The sequence below is a fragment of the Bicyclus anynana genome, chromosome 25, assembly GCF_947172395.1.
Source record: "Bicyclus anynana chromosome 25, ilBicAnyn1.1, whole genome shotgun sequence".
In the NCBI taxonomy this organism is placed as follows: domain Eukaryota; kingdom Metazoa; phylum Arthropoda; class Insecta; order Lepidoptera; family Nymphalidae; genus Bicyclus; species Bicyclus anynana.
Window position 1 is genome coordinate 1919155 of NC_069107.1, and position 21798 is coordinate 1940952.

Genomic DNA, 21798 nt, shown 5'->3' on the forward strand with positions numbered 1-21798 from the left:
TTGTAATTTTCATTTATCGTTGTGTTTCATATTGGAATGTTTTAACCGACTTCAAAAAGAGTTCTCAGTTCCCCAGGAGTATTTTTTTTAAATATTTGTATACGTAGTTTCTTTGACGTTTATTTTTTTTATTCAAAGTTAATGCTTTATACTATGCTTTCAAATCAAATCCTTTATTTGCTGATACAGTTTACAAGGTCTTAACAAATAAATATAATCTGTTCTGTATCACGCCCGATTGGCGTGCAAAATATTATATTAGTTACATTTATATCATTCCAGAAATTACTTTTAATACAATACTAAAGAATCAAATAATGAATAGAAGAACAATATTAATTAATTTGAAAAAAAAAATACAAATAAAAAATAAATGAATCAAAAATCAATTTACATCATATTGTCAAAAGAATAAATTTATATTAAAATGTCAAAGTTAAAAATTCATTTATTTCATAAAACGCATTGCTACTTGCTATTGGTCGACATTTGCATTTGACACGTCTCTTTGTCATGGCTTGGAGCACATCTTAGGCCTGGCCATGGCCATGGTCGTGGTCGTCTAGTGTACGAGGTACCTTATCCGCGCTTCATGTTTAGTTTTGTTAAATTGTGTGCGTATAGTGTTCGTCAGTAGTCAAAACTGAAGGTCTGTGGCCGGCGTAACAGGCTCCTAGTTTCTCATTACCATTTCTTTATAACAAAGACTAGCTAGACCGGAAATTATTTGAATTTATGAGTCACAGCTTCAAATCGTAAATTTACGAGTACGATTGACACGAGATTATCAATGGTGTGTTTTTATTACTTTTGAAATTTTGACAGCTGTCATTTGATATTCCAGCTGTGCCAAATATTCAAGTTTATATTGTAAATATTCGGGATTATTCTCGGACCAGACGAGTTTGGAACTCTAGTAAATAAAATTTTAAGTTTTCGACTAATTATTATCACCATCCTACTTCCTACTAATATTGTAAACGCGAAAGTTTGTATGGATGTTTGGATGTTTGTTACTCTATAACGCCGCTACTACTGAAGCGATTTAGCTGAAATTTGGAATAGAAATAGATTTTACTCTGGATTAATACATAGGCTACTTTTTATCCCGAAAAAATCCATGATAACCCGAGATTTGCGAAAACTGATGATTTTGATGATATAAATGTTTGTTACTCTTTCACGCCTCAACTACTGAACCGAATTAGCTGAAATTTGGTATTAAAATATATTATAGCCTGGATTAACACATAGACTACTTTTTATCCCGGAAAAATCCACGGTTCCCGAGGGATTTGTGAAAAACTAAATTCCACGCGGACGAAGTCGCAGGCGTCCGCTAGTTATCCTTTTAATACCTGACTTTTCGAAAGTGCTTGTTAACTAAGCCTAATGGGGATGATGACTAGGTTTGAATATATTGATTTTTATGATACATTCGGGTAAATAGGGTCAATGTTAACTAATTTATACATAAAAAGCAAAGATTGTGTGGATATTTGCAAAAAAAATGAGATTATAAAATTTCAAAATCTATTAAAAATATTTTATCGTAATTAGATGAAAATTCATACAGTTTTAGATTCCTTACATTAAATGTGAAATTTTTTAATAAATGAACTATAAGCATAAACGCACAAATAACAAAGATATTAGTAATTTTGTTTGAACGCGCATACAAATCTAACGATCATTACATTGCCTATGACGTCATTAGTCCGAGCCATTTTGTATGGGGCGTTTTATAGGGATTCGCGGCAGCGCCGCAAATCTGACTCTTTAAATCCCTGTAGCTCCGAAAGTAATGATCGCAGATACCCTGTTCCTTTTACGAAATTGCTTTACTATTAGTATACTCTTAATTTATATACAATTTAAAAACCTGTCATCATCCCTATTGAAATAAAATGAATATTGACTATATAATCATTATTAAACATTACCATGTGTTTCAAACTTGTTACTAACGCTGTTCTAGCGAACAATGTAGTTTATAAATAATTAATTAAATAAATGTATTTCTATAATCGCGTGCTTTTTAAATAGTTTTATTTATATCACACAGTAATAGACACGTGTTTTGGTGTTGTGTATTTTCAATTGATATTTTTTTTTTGGATTGTGAATTTGTGATACGATTTGTAAGGATTACGTTTGTTTTTAATTATATCTTCAATAAATATACAAACATTGCTAAAATTTCAAGTAGGTAATTCGTTAAATACATGAGTTTAATAATTTATGTACATTATAAGTACTTAACTAATATCTTTTTTAAATCTTAGTTATCATTAATTGATTATGAAACACGGCTAAAACTCACGTGATATTAGATCGGAGTATGCCCGACTAGTTTCCAACCCATACAGGGCCCTTAGTCATGAGCTGGTTCTTGCATCGCGGCACGATCCAAACATAGTTATTATATATTTCCACTCGAATCCAATCCCAAAGTTAAAAAATTTGGAAATCCCAAAGGAATAGTCGAAATATCAAAATTATTATTGCATTGGTAGTTATAATTAAATAATACTGATAATAGTTTTGTTAGAGAACGTTAATATGATTAGATGAGATCATCTATTTTTTTACTTTAATTGACCCTACTTAGACTGTTTTAATTAATCTTAAACGTTTATAAGGGTTCCTACACACTACGTCATTGCAAAAGGCACGATATAGTAATGTGAGAGGGAACAGGATCCTATAAATATGACCCGGATATATCGTAATATACAAAAATATTTCCTTATTTACTAACTATACTAATTACTTATGTTATGGGTTTAAGGAAAAAGTTACACTGATATTTGTATTGCTTAAATATGCCGTAGTATCTAACATATTAGGAGCCAGACCATCCTCATTTTATAAAAGCTGATTGTACGCCCATACTCTTATCAAAGAATAGTACTTATAGTCTAGCAAGTTCGTCGTTGACACTCCCATGATATGCGGGCGACGGGGGGAAAGACTGCGCGAGTGTGAAATCGTGCGTGCGGGGATGTGAGGTGCATCAGTCGTGGGTTTTTCATTCATCGCTACACGCCCCCCCGTCCCGCGCGGACCATCGGGAGTGTTACTAACGAAGTTGCTAAGCTATAGTGTGGTATACTATGGAGTTTGGACCGCGGTTACTTTGGGATGTCTTGCTAATATAGTGTAACTCGCACATAACGTGACTTTGTATTCGTAAAAGACTTTTTTAAATCGATTCTATAGATCCAGAGATCCCATACAACCATCACAAACTTTACCTCTTGTTATTATTAATAAAGATAACATAAAAAATTCTGTAATACAATGTTCACGTCACAAACTTGGCCGTTGCCATGACAACGACGAGCTGCTTAGTATTTTCGTTCGGCGAATGCCAATCAGTTGCCTTGCGTGCACCGGGTCGTGTACCTAATTTACTTTTATACTTAACTAGCGGACGCGCGCGGTTTCGTCCGCCCTTAGATCTCTATAATCCAGCCCTATTGCAAAATCCATTCTAAGCGAACGTCTATTGACTATAAAGTATCTTTGTCAAACGGTTTTTGATATTTTGTGATGTTTTTGATTGGTGGGAGGCTTCGGTCGTGGTTAGTTACCGCCAAGCGATTTAGCGTTCCGATTCGATGTCATGTAGAAACCGAAAGGGGTATGGATTTTCATCGTACACCTAACAAGTTAGCCCGCTTTCAACCTCATGTCAGCCACTGACATAAACTTGCATCATCACTTACCATCAGGTGAGATTGTAGTCAAGGGCTTATTGTAAAGAATGAAAAAAAGTGTGTGAGTGACCTTTCCCTATTATATAATTAGATTTTTAAAAGTTTACGATTACATCGAAATAGAGAATTGAATACGATTTGAGAACTTCTGAAATATAAATGTTATAGTGCTTCTGTAGTGCTTGTGATTAGATATATCAGAAGAAGAGCCTGTGATAGACTAGACACACATCATTTTATGGAAACTGAAAGTTCGTAAGACTGTGCTCTTACCATAGGTAAGTATACTACCCAATTATGGAGTTTAGACCTTGGTGGTTTTGGACAAGTTTCAAAACGTTTTTCTTTGTTGAAAACATCGTGAGGAAACCTGCCTACCAGAGAATTTTCTTAGTTCTCTGCGTGTGTGAAGTCTGCCAATCCGGATTGGCCCAGCGTAGTGGACTATTGGCCTATCCCCTCTCATTCTGAGAGGAGACTCGAGCTCAGCAGTGAGCCGAATATGGGTATTAACGACGACGAACGATCATGAGGAATCATGTCTTCAATCACTAGCTCTACAGCTTCGTTTGAACCCTCCGATATAGACTCCTGGAACTTTTGATATTGATTTAATTTAGATAGATATTGTTACGAACTAGTGTTTGAAGATTGAAATGAAACACCTGGTTACTTAAATAAGACTTTATTCCGCTCATTATTCCGAGTATCTATTCACACTTCGAAACGTAGGCAATTCGTTATCCAAAATCGTAGCCAAGTTCACTATTGTTCACTTGTATCGCTAGTATCACTTGATGTTACTCGACTTTGCCACTTTGCCACGTCACGTATTCTGTCAGACCCTCATAAGGGCCTTATAACCTTAAGAACACAACACAAACAATAAGTCAGGCATAAATAATTATATCACTAATGTTATCGCCGCGTTGCAACGACTTGTGGTACAGACGGCTTCAGTGTGCTCGTGGCGTTCGAGCCGTCCACATCTCGTGTTGTGTAATTCTTTATGGGTTACTTGGGATATGCGGGGAGAGTGATTTGAGTAGAAAAGGGTAGTGTTATATATCTGTCTAAAGGCGCCTTTAACCCTACACACATCGTTCACAAGTGCGTGTTTTCACTCAAGGTCATTCTCTGCCGTTCTAGGGTCTTATTTTGGTTACAGTTTGTCAATTAAGTTGTCCTGACAAATGTTGTGAATCATAACCTTTGTTCGACATAAGTTTTCTTATTTTTGTAATCCCTTCTAAGTCTGCTAAACCTAAAAATACAGTTAAGTTGTTTTTTCAGAAGAAAGAAAAAAGCAACTTAAATAAGAAGGACTATCACAAAAAAAAGAAAATGTTTTTATATTAGTATTACAAATACCCGTAAATGAGTATTCAGAATACATTTCTTATCATTCTATCTTTTCTTTGTACGGGGAAAAATAAAACTCGCGTGTCGACATAAACCGAACAATTACATCTTTACTGCTTTAGTTATAATTATGCTAATGACGAATTATCAACCTTGCTCACGATTTTACTACCATATTCCATATGGAATGTGCCTACACTAGAGGTCAACGGTCTCGTAGCTATTGAAAAGTTTCAAACAACGTCTTGACATGAGATCGACTTTTGGGTCAAGTATGGTACTTGACCCTAAAGACTACCGACTATAGTCTGTTCACATTTGTCAGAGGCGTCTTTACCTGTAGTACAGGGGGTGCGTTGCATCCGATATAACCTGAGGGTTATACAGGATGCTCGAGAGCATTTCCCATAACTCTAGGGTTATGTTCGTTACCGAAAATTAATTTAAAATGTTCAAGGAACATGTGCTCTAAACTTAATATTTTCGGGGTAAATAATATTTCTTTTGTAAATAGATGTTAAAATGTGCCCCTTATAATTGTGATGTAGCCAAGTTTTAAGTATTGTAAAATGCAAAGATAGATAAAGGCGTGTGTTACATGGATAGTCGGAATTATTTGAATTACTTTGTATGAAGATATGAATAGTTTTTATTTTTTAGTTAAAAAAATTATTAGTTATATGCAGTTCGGCTCCTATAAGTGGATTCCTCAACACTCGAGCACCCTGTATAGGTACAAAAGGGCGATAGGGTGATGATTGCATCCGGGCGCTACGTGAGCTAGAGACGCCTCTGTGTCAGGCTCAATGATTTCATACGGGGTTATTTGTTTAGTTATAACTGATTGCATATGATAAGAGAGAAACAGGAAAAATTGATCAAACCAATAACAGAATGGTATCCGAGAAACATCAAAAGAAACAGAGGTAGATTAAAAGATGGGAGGGAATTTAAATATCCTAATTTTCCTGTAATGTCAATGCCAGGCACAAAGCAGTATTTGTCGGCGTATAGTATAGTGCTTTCTCGGAAGATCTCTCACGTCTTGAAGCCTTGAATGACAATGAAACTTTTCCTCATTACAGCGAGAGGAGTGAAAAGAAGGCCCAAATGCTGTTCAACCAAGAAATCATAAACGAGCAAAATAGGCAGCAACAGTTGCTATTGGAACAGCAGTTGAGACAGGTATGTTTGTCCAAAACATCACCATATGATTTATCAGCCTTTTTAATAGCCCACTGTAGGGCTATAACTCCCTCCGTTTAGTATAGGGAGGGATGTGAAGCTTCCTTCAATGCGGATTGAAAGGTCTCCGTGGTACAAGACGTGGGTCCTGGTTTCGATCCTTGGCGGGGCCGATTGAGGTTCTCTTATGGTTGGTCCAGGTCTGGCTGGTGTGAGGCTTGGGCCGTGGCTAGTTACCACCCTACTGGCAAAGACGATTTTGCGTTTCGGTACAATGTCGTGTAGAAACCGAAAGGGGTATAGATTGTCATCCTTCTCCTAACAAGTTAGCCCGCTTCCATCTTAGATTGCATCATCACTTACCATCAGGTGAGATTGTTGTCAAGGGCTAACTTATAAAGAATGAAATAAAATCTTGGTGGGGTGTCGATCAACACTGCGTTTTCTATAGCTTGGCAAATTCATTCGTAACTCTCCCGAAGGTCCGCGCGGGCTGGGGGACATGTAGCGATAAATGATAAACTCACGACTGATGCACCTCACTTTCCCGCACGCACGATTTCACACTCGCGCAGTTTCCCCCCCCGTCGCACGCGTATCATGGGAGTGTCATCAACGAACTTGTCAAGCTATAGTGCGGGCGACAAAAGATACAAACGTTAATTTTTATATATGTTTCGTTACAGGTGAAAATAATCCAAAGTCAACAGCAAGCGGGCCCCGCGGACCAGGTGAAGGCTGGCCTGCTCAACGGCGTGGGCTCCCAGTCCAACCTGGCGTCTGTGCAGTGAGTAGCCAGATATACTAGCTCCCGTGGGAACCATGGATTTTTCGTGGATGATAACTACCCATCTGCTTCAAGGTCCAATTTATCTCTATACCAAATTTCAACCAAATCGATATACAGACAAATAAACCTACATTCTTATTTATAGTATTAGAACCGATATGGAAGTATGGATTGACTATAGAGTCTACTCTATTAATTACTCTAGTCTTTAAGAATTTTTAAAATCGGACCAGTAGTTCCTGAGTTCCAAGCAAACTTTTCAGCTTTATAATATTAGTGTAGATGTATGTATTTATGTTTCGAATCTTGTAAACTAAATTAGCACAATATTCTGGTGTTCATCAGAATTCTTTGATGTAGAATCTGTGAAAAATCACGCCCTTTTTAACCGACTTCCAAAAAGGAGGAGACGTTGAAATTACAAAATTTCTGTAGTTATTTCAGAAACGGCTTTAATTAAAACACGAAACTGGATTGGCACCGCCTTCAAACTAATCGGAAGGTAGCACATACGTTCGATGTTATTTTTTGCTTTTTAGCTTAGGTTATATTTTGTGTTGAAAGTCGGTTGAATTTTTTTTATTAAAATTTTTATTAGCTAAAGATATTGTCGAAGGGTTGAGCGACAGTAATCAATGATGTGATTTGTAATATTATGACGAGGAAACTATAAGAATACCCTTAAAAGCTGATACTTCCCAAAGCTACTACGGTCCAAACTGTTTAGTTGTTTACTGTACTTACCCGTGGTATACGTGGTATTACGTGGTGGTTTGGCAACTTCGTTCGTAACACTCCCGATGGTCCGCGCGGGCGGGGGGGCGTATAACGATGAATGAAAAACCCACGACTGATGCACCTCACTTCCCCGCACGCACGATTTCACACCCGCGCAGTCTTTACCCCCGTCGCCCGCATATCATGGGAGTGTCATCAACTAACTTGCCAGACTATAACAGCATGCGCTGACAAATGCTTCTACGCTGGCAATCACAGGCTGTCGTTCTAAAGAAGTGTGAGTACTTAAAAAAAACTGCGCAGTGCTTATTGAACCAATATCTGTCAAAATCATCTTTTATTTGTTCAAAAATGTTATATACACTTATCTTTAAATATCTACAGTGTAACGATATCTTAGTGATGGATTTCTTGATTGTCCGGTTAATGTATTTTTGTACTTGTCGATAAGCATGATTTATGTTACACATTTACAGTAGTCAGTTAAAAAACATTGTAAAGTGAAAATTATTGTGAGAATTTGTTATAAATTTTATAACAAATTCTCACAATAAGTAGATATAAGTGTTTTATTAGAAAATGAGCTAAGCTAATGGTAAGTGTAGATTTAGCCCAAGGTGATCGCTTAGAATATGTCTATTTATAGTTTCAAACATATCTAAGTTGTAAAAACTGAATCAATCGACATTGGAAGGGCATTTCAATCTATAGAAAAGATGACGCGAGACGAAAACGCTTTCTACGAATCTGAGAGACATAGAAAGTCATTGCATTAAAGCATACATTATTTTTGTACAGGCAATATATTTACTACATAACATAATTTATTGTTTCAGACTGGATCAACAATCCCAACTCCTGCAAGCACAGCAGCAGTTGTTCCAGCACCAGTTTCAGCATCACCTCACCAACGAGGAGAAGGCCATGAAGCTGTTCCAGCAGAACCTCATGCAGTCGCGCATGTCGCCCAGCCTCGCCGCCGACCAGCAGCTGTTGCAGCAACAGCAGCAGCTGCTCGAACAGAACCTCAAACAGCAGGTGATGATGGAACAGAATCTCCTTAACCAGCAGATGTTGGAGCAGACCGTCACCAACCAGGCGTTGATTGAACAGCAACAGCAAAGCCTCCTCGAATCCCAGCAGACTCCTTTGCAGCCGAATTTACTGAACCAACAGCTAGTGGCCAACGAGATCAACACCCAGAACCAGGTATTGCAGCAGCACATAATACAGCAGCAACAGAATATCATAGCGCACCAGGCGGCGGCCATCCAGCAGAAGCACTTGGAGGAGCAGCTGACGGCCCAGGATAACATAATGGCCGCACCGCAGCAGAATCAAGTATTGGATCCATCCCTTCAAACTTTGCAAAATATATTGGCACAAATAATTCACAGGCCGGACTCGTTGCAAGCGAGGAAAGACTCAGAATCGGAGCAGATGCAGCAACAACAACAGCTACAGACTGCTCAACAACAGGTTGTCAATCAGCAAACTGAGAACATTGAAGTCCAGCCGACGAGTCAACAAGAAATGGATGGTGCAAATCAATCTACAAATTACCTAAACGCTCAAGTGCATCTACCTTCCAGTCAGAGTGCAAACTTTCATCCAAATCAGCAGTATATACAACCGAATTTGCTGACGGCCGTTGTGGATCCAGTCATCATGGTGCAGCAGCAGCAAGTGGCACAAGCGCAGCAACAAGTTGCACAAGCCCAGCAACAACTGAACATGCAGAAGCAAATGCTGGCTCAACAACAAATAATGCTCCAACAGCAGCTTATCACACACCAACAGCTAACAATGCCGGGACAGACGCTCTCCCCCCAGCATATAAGAAACTTGCAGCAACAGCAATATCTAGCTCAACAGGAGATGCAACTGCAAACTCAACAAAACATGATAGATCAACAAAATTTAGCGCTGCTGACTCAACAACAGCAACTTATGGGGCAACGGCAACAAGTTGAAGAGATGCTGCGGTCACAGTCACAGCGGCCTGTGTACACCAGACAAGGATCCGAGCAGAGCCAAATGAGTGGAGCTGATGTTCATGATCAACAGCAAACAATGATCTCGGATCAGTACCAGCAAAGTACACAGTCCACGCTGCAGTCACAGATTTCCGTAGACCAAATGCAATTTCAAAATCAACAACAACAGCAGCAGCAGCAACATCAACAGCAGCAGCAACAACAACAGCAGCAGCAGCAACAACAGCAGCAGCAACAATTACAGCAGCAGCAACAACAACTACAGCAGCACCAGCAGCATCAACAACAGCCACCGCCGCAACAACAGCAACAGCAGTTTGTAGATAAACAGATCCACAAACAACCGTCGGAAGACCAATACCACCAAGCGCATCAGATGCAGGGCAAATCTTTGCCACACAACATGGTGGTGCAAAACTTCAACCTGGTACAGCAGAACGAGAGGCAGATATCTAGTCATGAAGGCACTCCCGTGCAGAATTATCCAGCCAATCCTCTGCAGATGTACCAGCAGAATCAACCCGTTCAAACCATGCCCAACATGGCGTACCAAGTCGAGTCTTCGATAGCAACCTCAGTTCCTAGTACTTTACCTCAAAATCCACCAGCAACGCATTATCAGCAAGTCGACAGCGTCCCAGCGTCGTTGCCTACCTCTATGCCCGTTCAAGTTCACGAGGTTCTTACGAGCCAGCCGCCTAGTCAGGTTCCGCAGACGAGCCAAGCCCCGGAGTCGGTGCCTCAGCAGCTGAACATCCCACCTGAGGATGCGTTGACCAACGGTAGTCAGAAGGAACAGTTCCACACGCCGATGACGGAGTTCCCGTCTGGCGCCACTCACGTTGAGGCTATACGGCAACCAGAGTTGAGTTCTGTGGAGGAGAAACAGACGGAGCAACAAGAAGGTGAGTTGATGTTGTGTGATATTTATGGTTCTTCTATTCTCAGAAGGCAGTATGTCTTTGGATGCAACGGCAAACCGTTTGATAGACAGCGCGTTGGATAAATCTGAAGGAATGTTCTTTAACAAACCGAACCTGCATTTTATATACACACACGCACTTGGTCTGTTATCTTGCCAATACATCCAAAGACAAATGGACTTCTTGGAATAGATTTACTTTACCATTAATCTTAATGATTTATTTACAGCTTTTGTTTCAAAATTGGTGATTATGAATATTTAACAATTTGCGTCACTTTGCGAAAGTTCATTACACTGAGTGATTAATGTAATTTGCCATTCGCTTCTCTTTGTTTCTTTTAAAAGTAGGGTCTGGAAATTGTCGTTTTTTCGCAGAGAAAGCAAAGTAAATCAAGATTCACATTTTTGGGTATGACTATTATTATTACTATCAGTCACTGGTTTCTAAATTGTGTTTATTAATGATTTTTATTTTATGACACTTATCGCTACATTAGAAAATAAAATCTAAATCTGCATTGATTAAAAATTGAGTTATAAAGCCAATTAAAAAACACATTTAAATACACTGCTGTTTCGACATTAACATCGTTATCATCATGTCATATCAGCCGAAGGATGTCCACTGCGAGAGCCTAGGTCTTTTGTATCGACTTCCAAACATCACGATTTTGAGCCGCTAGCTTTGATAGTCCACCTGGTCAAGACCAGGTGGACTATCAAGGCCCCTATACATTAATATAGGCCCCTGGTAAAGACTTCCAAACACCATGCCTTACTTGCATCCAGCGCCACCATACCCAGGATGTCATCATTCCACCTAGTGTGGTACCAACACTGCGCTATCACCGCAACATCTATCGGATCTCCGAACTTGCCCCGCCCATTGCCACTTCAGCTTCGCGTCTCGTTGTCTTTATTACAGGTATTTTACCCTGTTTATATTCCACAGTGGGCACGGCAGTACCCTCGCCTATATCCGGCGAGAAGAAATCCCGAGGGTCGAAGAAGAGGTCCCGGGAGAAGGAGAAATTCCCTCGCCTCACAGTCCTCACTGTCAGCGACGACAACACGGTAGTGGAGTGCCTGCTCGAGTCCAAGTCGAAGACTGTCACCTTCAAGTTCCACGTGCCCGATGTCAACCCGGAGGATCTGGCGAATAATTTTGTGAGGAAATTTTTCTTAACTTATGCGAATTAAAGACCCTTTACGATTATATTGTTACTTTTCCACATGTTGTCTATTGTAAAAGTGAATTATCTCCATGTAATTTGTTTTTTTATTGATTTACTAGCTATTTTTTCGGGATAAAAAGTAGCCCATGTGTTAATCCAGAGTAAAATCTATTTCCATTCCAAATTTCAGCCAAATCGCTTCGGTAGCCGCAGCGTAAAAGAGGAACAAACATACTTACACACAAACTTTCGCCTTTAATATTAGTAGGAAGTAAGATATAGACGTATAGTATAATCAATAATCGTGCGAATTTTCTGACAGATGCTAATGTCACTTTGTAAAATAATGATACCATATTTATTGTCATAGTGATGTCCTGTTCTGTATAGGTAAAAAATAGTGCCCCAGATCATTCACTCTCAAAGAGGAATTTTGATCAGAAATTTGTATCATAGCGCTTAGTGACAGACGGTTGAAAGAAAAATTGTGTAAATTATGTAATTGATCAATTTTTTACCTGATCTCTAAGGGTACCACTACTTCCGATTTGAAAATTTAAGCCAAGCTACTCAAGCCTACCCCTACCCTAAGTAAGTACCCTTTTCTATGTCCTCCTAGTTCTAAGGTACCTCTCCACCAATTGTCAGCCAAATCGGTCCAGCCGTTCTTGTGTTGTAAGTATTGTAACAAACCCGACCTAATATAGATACTAATATTATATAGGGGAAAGATTTGATTGTTTGTTTGTTTGCATTGAATAAACAATGACTATTCAAATGTTCGACTCTGTGATGGTCAAAAAACTACAATTTAAAACAAATATCTAGAGCCTAAGCCAACGCAAACACTAAGTTTAGAATCGTCTAATGATGAAAATAAAGATGAAGAAAAAGTAGAGACAGAAAAAAATAACAATAATTTATCGGTACTCCGAAGATCAACGAGAGTGCATACGGTTCTAAACTGAGCAAGAACTAATGTGTTGGTAGAAATATTGAAGGAGTTCCTAAACTCCTTCAATATTTCTTTACATTTTATCTTCCATTTTAAAATATCTAGTTTAAACTTATAATAATAATAAGCCCTTTATTCCGAATATACGAGTTGAGTAATACACATATATATTATATTATGTCGAGTAATTCGGAGGGCCTGTTGGCATAGGCCTCCTCCAGTCTTTTTCACTCCGTTCTATTTTGTGCTACCCTCCTCCAGTGATTACCTGCAGTTAATTTGATTGTCATGCTTAGCTCGTTACATTTCATGATTTCTTTTAGTGACCAGTACTTCTTCCAGCCGTTTGCTATTCTTCTGTTAACTTCTTTAGTTGTTTGTTCTTCATGGGAGATAAGTCAAATTAAATAAGGTCTTAGAATAATTTTATTTTTATCACTGTGACTCAAAATAGGTTTTACGTTTATTATTAAGCCTTAGACTGAGAAATTTCTTAATAAATAACAGATGTAACTGTTATTTATTAAAATTATTTACTAATTTGGTTCAGAACATATTGAGTGAATCATGATCGTTCACTTTGTCACATCACTATTTTTGATTCAATAAAAAATGGTATCACAGGAAACTTCAAAAGGGATCGCTGAATTCGTTATTCGACTATAGATGTAGGATGATAGATGGTTGTCGGGTTGCAGGTAGCGAACAACTTGCTGCCCGAGGGCCACAGCGCAGCGTTCATGGAGCTGCTGGGCGACATCGTGCGACAGCTGCGCGACCCCGCCGCCGGCAAGCCGCCCCTGGCGCCCTCCGACCGGCTGCGGCTCAATATAGACAAGGTATACACCGCGCCGTACTTCTAGTCTGATTGAAACAGTTGTGCAGTAGTGCCACTAGATGGCGCTGTTTCATTTCGACTCCAAAAATTTGCGACTCGCGATCGCATAATCGCGAAGAAGTCCGGTACTCTGGCCCCAGCGAACACTTCCGACGCACTGCAGTACCGCGGCAACTTCATCGGGATACGATACGCGTCATTGTATTGTACCCTGATGTTGTTGATACCGCTAGTTATGTGACCTTGAATGGTTTATACCAGTGATTCCCAAAGTGGTCTATATCGACCCCTGGGGGTCTATAACAAACTGCAAGGGGTCTATGTCAGCGAAAAAAAATTTGGGTGTCCATTAAATGAAAATGGTTTCCACGATAGTGGAACACACATACACTTATAGTACACATTATTTTAAACTAACTAACTTTTAAGTAACTATTAAGTAAAAATTTATATTAAATAAATGTTTGTAAAATTGTGTAAGTTGAAGGATACAGAAAATCAATATCTAATAAGTAGGGGGTCTACCCAACACGGAAAAACATGGCAAGGGGTCTACGACACAAAAACAGTTTGAGAAACTCTGGTTTGTACAGTCCGACTACGACTCCGAGACGACGGAGCGCGACGACAACCTGACGGACTCGAACCAGGACAACTCGGAGTGCACCACGCCCACCGCGTCGCAGGACAGCATCGCGCTGGCCGAGCTGGCGGACGAGCCCGAGCCGCCGCCGCTGGCGCACGAGCCGCGCGCGCCCGCGCCGCTGCCCGCCGCCGCGCGCAAGATCAGCACCGCGTCTTCCATAGGTATGATGACTCGGACCAGTTATTGTATAGGACCTGCCTTCGCTAGAAGTTACTTTTCTGTCAAAGTATATGATCAAAGATCTGATGCGATTATAAAATCGATGTTCCATAGTTAAATTCGTGTTCGTAATTTAAAAAGTTTCCAGTTATTCTATAGGACCTGCCTCGCTAGACGTTTTTTGTCAAAGTATATGATCAATGATCTATTGCGATTATAAAATCGATGTTGAATGGTGTAAAAAACGGGCGAAAACTCCTACTTTAGTATACCCAAATCTAAGCTTGTTGCCTCAGAAAATGTCAGAATATTTTGTTCGTAAATATGGGCGCGATACTGCTCCTTCTATAATTGGTCTAAGGATTATGACGATAGCGGTCGTTCAAGAAATACGTGAGCAGATTTATTACAGTTATTTATCGTATGGCTAGGAGTCAGCCACGAGCGAAATCACGGATTGAACCGCTAGTAGTTGGGTTAAAGACGTCTTTTACAGTTAACTAATACTCCCCTTCTTCGCTCGTGGTGGCTCCCAGTAACTAACAATGCAATGGCTTCACTGTACAGATAACTGACTCATCCAATTCTCTCAGTCACTGCTAAACTTATCTTTATCTTAAACTGACTAGATCTAGCTTACGCGTTAAACCACGATTAACTAAATAAACTTGAGAGCTACGGCGCGCTCTGTCCGAGATCGTCAACTGACAGATGTCCACAGACAAACAACTGATAGATAAATGACACGTACTTTGACGTTTCTAACAGATATCGATATCAAATTAGTTACTCTAATTAATGTACGATGGCACTATTATTATTTAACTCTCCGACAAGTATTAAATTTCCAATGTATTAGGGATAAGTTAGTTATAGTGTCACGCTAGCAAATTGGAGTATGTTATGCGAATCGTGAGTTAAGAAAATTAAATAAACCCTCAGGTTCTAATCAATCCGACGGCGGGTCGCTAGCGGACCGCTCGGGCAGCACAGAGTCGAACGGAGAGAGAAAATCACAAAAACCCTCTCGTAAGATATCGAGATTTCTAGTCAGCCCCGTCGTGGACCGCGGCGAGGACGTCCCCGAGGAGAAGGGGTCCGAACGGACCGAAGAGAGGTCCGAGGCGGCCAAACTCGAAACCAAAGAACCGGGTACAGTGATCCGGGAACAAGTCAACGGTCTACCTGAGGAACCTGAATCACAATTACAGTCAGAACCGGCGCAGATACCAGTGCAAGAACCGGTACAGATGTCGGTGCAAGAACCGGTACAGGTACCGGTGCAAGAACCGGTACAGATGCCGATGCAAGAACCAGTACAGAAGCCGCCGCAGACCGTGCCGGAGAACTTCGTCCCCACTCACCAGTATTCTCTATCATCACAATTATCGCACACGCCGCAAACTGTCACGGATCACAGGTGCGTAAATTCAAGTGATAATGAGTTTGAGTTTTGAGCTTATTTGAGACCAACTTTTGAGTTTATTACCGGCTTTGCTCAGCAGAACCTGCCCTCCGAAACAGTGGTAGTCTCTGCAAATAGTCAAACTTGACATTTCAAAAGAGCTACTTTAAATGAACGAATTATAATATCGTTTTCAAAAATACATGATTTTTTTTTCATCTATTTTTTGTGTCAGGTAATAACTTTGACTACGTATGAGCTCTCTTTTTAGTCTCACTGCAACATAATAATTAGCATAAATATAGTTCTTTCATATGTGTTTTTTCAAGTAGGCGTAAATTACAGGCACTTACAAATAGTTATGTTTGAGTATTTGTAATATTTGTATAGTGAACACCACCGGTTCGGAAGGCCGGTTTGGAAGGCAGGTTCTGAATAGCCGACAAAAAAGTTATTAATTCTACTTGTGTTAAGATGAAAGCATCAACAAATAAATAAATAAATATTATTAAATTTTACTATGCAATAATATCTACATATTATCGAACCGAAACTATCAATTTTTACAACCACCAATGTTAAAATATTTTCTACAAAATAATTTCTATCTCCAATCACAGGGCAGAAGTCAAACAACTACCCGAACAGAGCGTACAGATGCCACAGAGTACAGCACAGCCGATTACCAGCTCTATACCCAGCAACTTACAGTCCACAATCCCTCAAACGATGCCCTACGCCATAAACCACACGTTACTTAACGGTGGATTACAACCCAATCTCACGAACTTAACAACTCCTTTACAAATAGCAACAGATACTCCATTGCTTGGGTTAAGTCAAGTTGGTACACCGGTTGTTGGTGGGGATTTGGGGCTGAACATTGGACTGGCTCAAGTGGCACCTAGTCTTGTGGACCCCATGGGGTTGGGCCGACTCCAGTTGGGCCAACCGACGTTGACGCCCAACACCGGGGTCAATGACACGCTGGCGAACGCGGAGAACATTCAGCGGATGCTGTTGAAGCAGAATATTATAAAGTGAGTATACTTTTGCGTTTTATTCGTTTACTGCTCCTTTCTTTGTTCTGTCATGAGTTGCGATGCGACTAAAAAACGACTTGTGGCGCCATTTGTAAAAAAAACATCTGGTTAGTAACAATTTTTGGATAAACTACCCTCCTCCCAACTTGTATCAATAACGATGTTATTAAAAGTTGTTACAAACCAGCTGTTTTTTACTGTTGATTAATTAATAGTTATGCAACTTAACAGCTACAATGTTCTACAAATTGTGTGGTACATTATCTAGTTCCGACGCTCAAAATTTTTTATTTTCTGGTAACTCGGCTACCTACCAGAATCAAGAATTTTCATGAATATAAAAGTTGATCGTCTCATCGAGATGAAGCTAGTCACGAAAAATTAACTTGATAGTAATCAGTTATAAAAAATGTTCTACGGATCCCTGACTTAAAAAGTGTAAACAGAAAGCAGACTTGTTGCAAAGTTTTACGATTGACTAGCGAACACACGCAACTTTGTAAGTCCTTGGACCTCCCAGTTGCAAAATCTAACTAAACTATAAACTACCTCCCTGCCAAACTCTCTCCTCTTTGGACACCAAGAGGTTTTCGATATTTCGTGATTACCTTTTGCTTTTATACATAAATTTCAGCGTCTGTTAGTTATGAAATTACAAATGTCAGCGTTACAAATAATTTGAATTTTTTTTGTTAATATTGACAAATAGTTTAAAAATTGAAACCTTTTGTTACAGTCAGCAACAGAATCTCTCAGGGCCCAATCTACTGGGTCTCCTCAACCAACCACAGTTTCCGCAACCGGAGCTCGGGTTGCATAACAACCTGCTTCACGCGCAACCAGGTACTTAAGATTTAAAATGATTAATATAATAATATTTTTAATGATTTTAAATGTTGCGTAAAGCTTGTATGACTAACTAAAAATACTTGTTATATGTATAAACAGCCTTATTAAACTGTAAGTATTTTCCGTTCCGGTACAATGTCGTGTAGAAACCGAAAGGGGTGTAGATTTTCATCCTCCCCCTAACAACCCCTATCTTATTGTCCATTTATAGGCACAGAAAAATTAACACCTGATGAGTAACTTAATACCTGGTGATAAGTCTTATTTGTGTGTAATTACTCCAGCAACTCTATGGCAGCAGATTTTGCATAGCGGTAATATTTACCCGGACGAGTTCCGTCACAATGAGCTACTACTACTAAAATATATCGATCGAAATATACGCTCTGTTTAGCCATGAGAAATCAGGGCAAGTCGCTAGTCAACAGTTTAGTGCAGTCTGAATATAGTTATTTTTGTTACGTGTGTGTAATTTTATGCTCTAACAATAATATCCGCTGTACGGCATGCTTTATTTTATGCAATGTGCATACGCATGTTCGTAGATGTTTGCGTGCGTGCGGGCGTTCGTGCGTACGTATTTGCGTGCGGGCCTGCGTATGTACGTTTGTGCGTGCGTATGTGCCTGCTTATATGCATGCGTACGTGCGTGCGTACTCGCGTGTGTGTATATGTGCGTGCGTCGTGCGTTCGTGCACGCGTGTATATGTACGTGCGTCGTACGTTCGTGCGTGCGTGCTTATATGCGTGACTACGTGCGTGCGTACTCGCGTGTATGTGTGCGTGCGTGCTTGTGTGTGTAACTAACAGCACGTGTGTGTGCGCAGGCGCCGCGGGCCGGCTGCCGTACGCGCCGCCGCGATACTACCAACCGATGCTGGCGACAGCGAACGACCTTATAGGTATTATTGACTCCATATATTTATTTAGCCGTAAGAATTTGTTTTTGCCTACAATTAAGAATGTATATTTACCATCGTGTTGTACTTGCTGAAGAGCTTTTTAGACCGAATAGAGTTAAAATAAAACATTTAAGGATAATGTAAAAAATTGTACAATTTCAAATCATTGTGAGTTACCATAGCTATTTTTTTTCAACATTGCTTGTTCTTCTCTCATTTTAAATATTCATAAATATATTTTTATACATTTCATTTTGTTTTAATTTTACTTTGATATAATTCATTACTTAAAGTTAAGAAGTCATCAGTAAAATTCATTTTTATCACAAAAAGTTGATAACAAAAAACGCCAAATGAAATTGCATTAGATTTCCTTTTATTTTTCAGTTCAACAGCAAGCTCTCCAGACGTCGGTGAATCAATTCAACCAGCCAATTGGCCCCGCTTTTGCACTAGGCCTAGGCCTCGGGTCTCCCCTGCAAGCGGGCCTCGGCGCACAGAATCTCGGCCTCCAACAGAACATAGGCCTCGCTAGTCAGAATTTAGCTCTCAACCAAAATCTTATGAGCCAAAATCTTGGGCAAAACTTAGGTAAGTTTTATTAGTACAAGAACTACATAATACATGATACAAATCTGACGTCACTTTTGAATACATACTTCGTATCATGCATTAATGTGACAACAGTGAGAGATTCCTGCCCCTCTAGCCATATTACAAATAAATTCTCTTACCATAACTGCTAAGGTTTCAAAAATTAAAAAAAGTGTATGACATATCCAATTGATAGCAGTGTGATTATATTCGATCGATAGAGAGAGATAACGAATGTGATTCCCATCCATATTTTAATTTTTGAAGCTTTGGCGATTGTAGTAAGAGATTCCATATTTAGCTAGGCCGACTGGAGTAATCGTAATGACTTCAATAAAACCACGTTTCTTCACTGCACTTTTTAAAGAGCGATCAATGATACTAACATAATGGACAATTTCAATGCTACAAACTTACATTTATTTTGTTATTGTATGGCTACATTTTAATAAGCTCTTATAAGCTCTACCAAAATCATGTATAAGGTGATTTGTTTCTTGCAATCTTGAGTACCGTACGCTAAATTAAGCGCTAACATTGTTTTTTAATATAAGTTACTCGTAACTTTGAATTACTAATTTTATTAATATAGTAGGGAAGCCGCAGAGGGGATTTTTGGATTTACTCAAGCTTTACTTTGGCATGAAGAAATGCTTCAGTCATGAGGAAGTCTTTTAGTCCGTACCAATTAAATACGCACTGTCTAAATCGGCGGAAGTCCAGAAGGGATTTTTTGCACCTCGGAAACAAGCTTGCATTATGTGGAGTATCTCCACCAAGTATAAGACCTTTTTAAAGGAGGGTCCGTTTATAAGAACCAGTCACAGAACGAGAAATACTAAATAAGCGAAGCACAAAAAGATAGTTAGTGCTAAATACTGTGAATTTCAAAAAATCGGACTTAACTTAGTAGGATGGTTGCAAATTGTTCCCCTAAACATACCCCTATAGATGGTCTCATAATTTGTGGAAATACATGAAAGGTGAAAGGCCCTTGTGCTTTTCTACTGCGCTCGTCAATCCAAAAATACCTTTTCGGCTCCCGTATTAATGTAATTTAATTTATATAATGCTCAGTTTTTCATGCTATTAATTAGTGATATGGGTCAAATAACAATTGAAGCGGTTACAATAATAAAATGAGGTTTTATTAACAGAGGTGTTATAACAATACTCTTGATGATTTAATTTACCATCCTATCCGCTAAGAGGTACCGCCAACCGTAAAGCGCCCGAGTTATGGGTAAACTTATACCTCTTCCAACTAAGCGCGCTTCCATCTTAGACTGCATCGTCACTCATCAGTAGCTCTACAAAAGTTACGATGTTTTTTAACTAGACAGTCTCGAAATGGTATATCTCTCTGTCTAACACGATTCAAAAGGGAGAGAGATAGACACGAATGCGAAACTATTCTCCTCGCCACAAAACAGCTCCTGCAGACAAGTAGAACGTCGGTTCTCTTTCTACGATCGCTAACGCTTCGAAAACGGGAACGACATTTGCTATTGGTCACGCGATCAAGATCTGTCATTCCCATATATTTTTAGTTTTCGAAGCGTTTGCGATCGTAGAAAGAGAATCGACGTGCCACTTGGCTACAGGGGCTGGTCCGTAGACATGTCGCTAATGTCTTAATGGCGCCCATTGTCATTTGGTAATGGCGGTCTTATTGTCACTTGTGTAAGGCGCTGTCAATTTTAGTTCAGGTTTTAGCCGCAAGATTTTTCGTAGCACTGTCGCTACTTAAAAACATCGCTGTAGAGATAGCTACAGGTGGGATCGCAGTCAAGGCCTAACTAGGTATTGAATTGAAAACAATCTTTAAAGCCTTCATTATTCTAACCTCTTCAATTTTATATTGCGTTCCAGGGCGTGGAACTGCTCAGACAAGTCTTTCAGACTCCACCCCTGACTCTGAGGCTTAGGGCATCCTTAACCCTATAGAGCTAGACATTTTTCCTTTAAAATAGTTCTAGCTGCCCGTTATATAGTAAAAGATTTAAAATCCTGTTCATGTTTTTGTTTGTAATACAATTTAGTAATTTTATCAGTTGTATGTTTAGAGTGCTGGTGGTTTTTTATTTTAAAAGAAAACTTTTAATTTAACATGGCAGATTTGCTAAATTAAGTTTTAAAAGTTTTGCTTAACTCTCTTTTGAAAGTCAAAGCCAAGACACTGGCAAAAACTAATATTTCCCCTGACTGAGTTACCACTTGACTTTAAATCTTTCTTCGTTATCTATTATGAAAAACCGGCTCAAAGGCTTTTTTATTTTACATATAAGATTGGTTCTTTAATATTTCCTAAAATGAAAAAATAACCGAAATCTGGAAGATGGTTTGGAAGGAAAATGCCTCACACCTTTTTTCGATGTGTTTATAATTTGTAATTCCGAAAAAAAGTGTTTATTTAAACAAAATGCATTACGATTATTCAAAAACACGAAAAAAAAACCACCACCACCCTAAATGTGTCCAATCGAGTGATTTTTACTAAAATCCCTTTATCT

At 39.2% G+C, this 21798-nt stretch overlaps 1 protein-coding gene across 3 annotated transcripts in view; it reads left to right on the plus strand.

The window, feature by feature from the left end:
• LOC112056296 (uncharacterized) overlaps positions 1–21798 on the plus strand; it is a 70923-nt gene that overhangs the window by 38782 nt on the left and 10343 nt on the right. For 2 of the 3 annotated variants that reach the window (XM_052889397.1, XM_052889398.1), the window contains exons 17-27: positions 6170–6269; positions 6956–7056; positions 8634–10699; positions 11672–11886; positions 13548–13688; positions 14281–14494; positions 15435–15912; positions 16518–16937; positions 17677–17783; positions 18617–18691; positions 19079–19282. In XM_052889397.1, coding sequence (XP_052745357.1) covers positions 6170–6269; positions 6956–7056; positions 8634–10699; positions 11672–11886; positions 13548–13688; positions 14281–14494; positions 15435–15912; positions 16518–16937; positions 17677–17783; positions 18617–18691; positions 19079–19282 — 4121 coding nt within the window. The remainder of the gene's footprint in view (positions 1–6169; positions 6270–6955; positions 7057–8633; positions 10700–11671; positions 11887–13547; positions 13689–14280; positions 14495–15434; positions 15913–16517; positions 16938–17676; positions 17784–18616; positions 18692–19078; positions 19283–21798) is intronic. The other variant, XM_052889399.1, reaches the window with a different exon arrangement.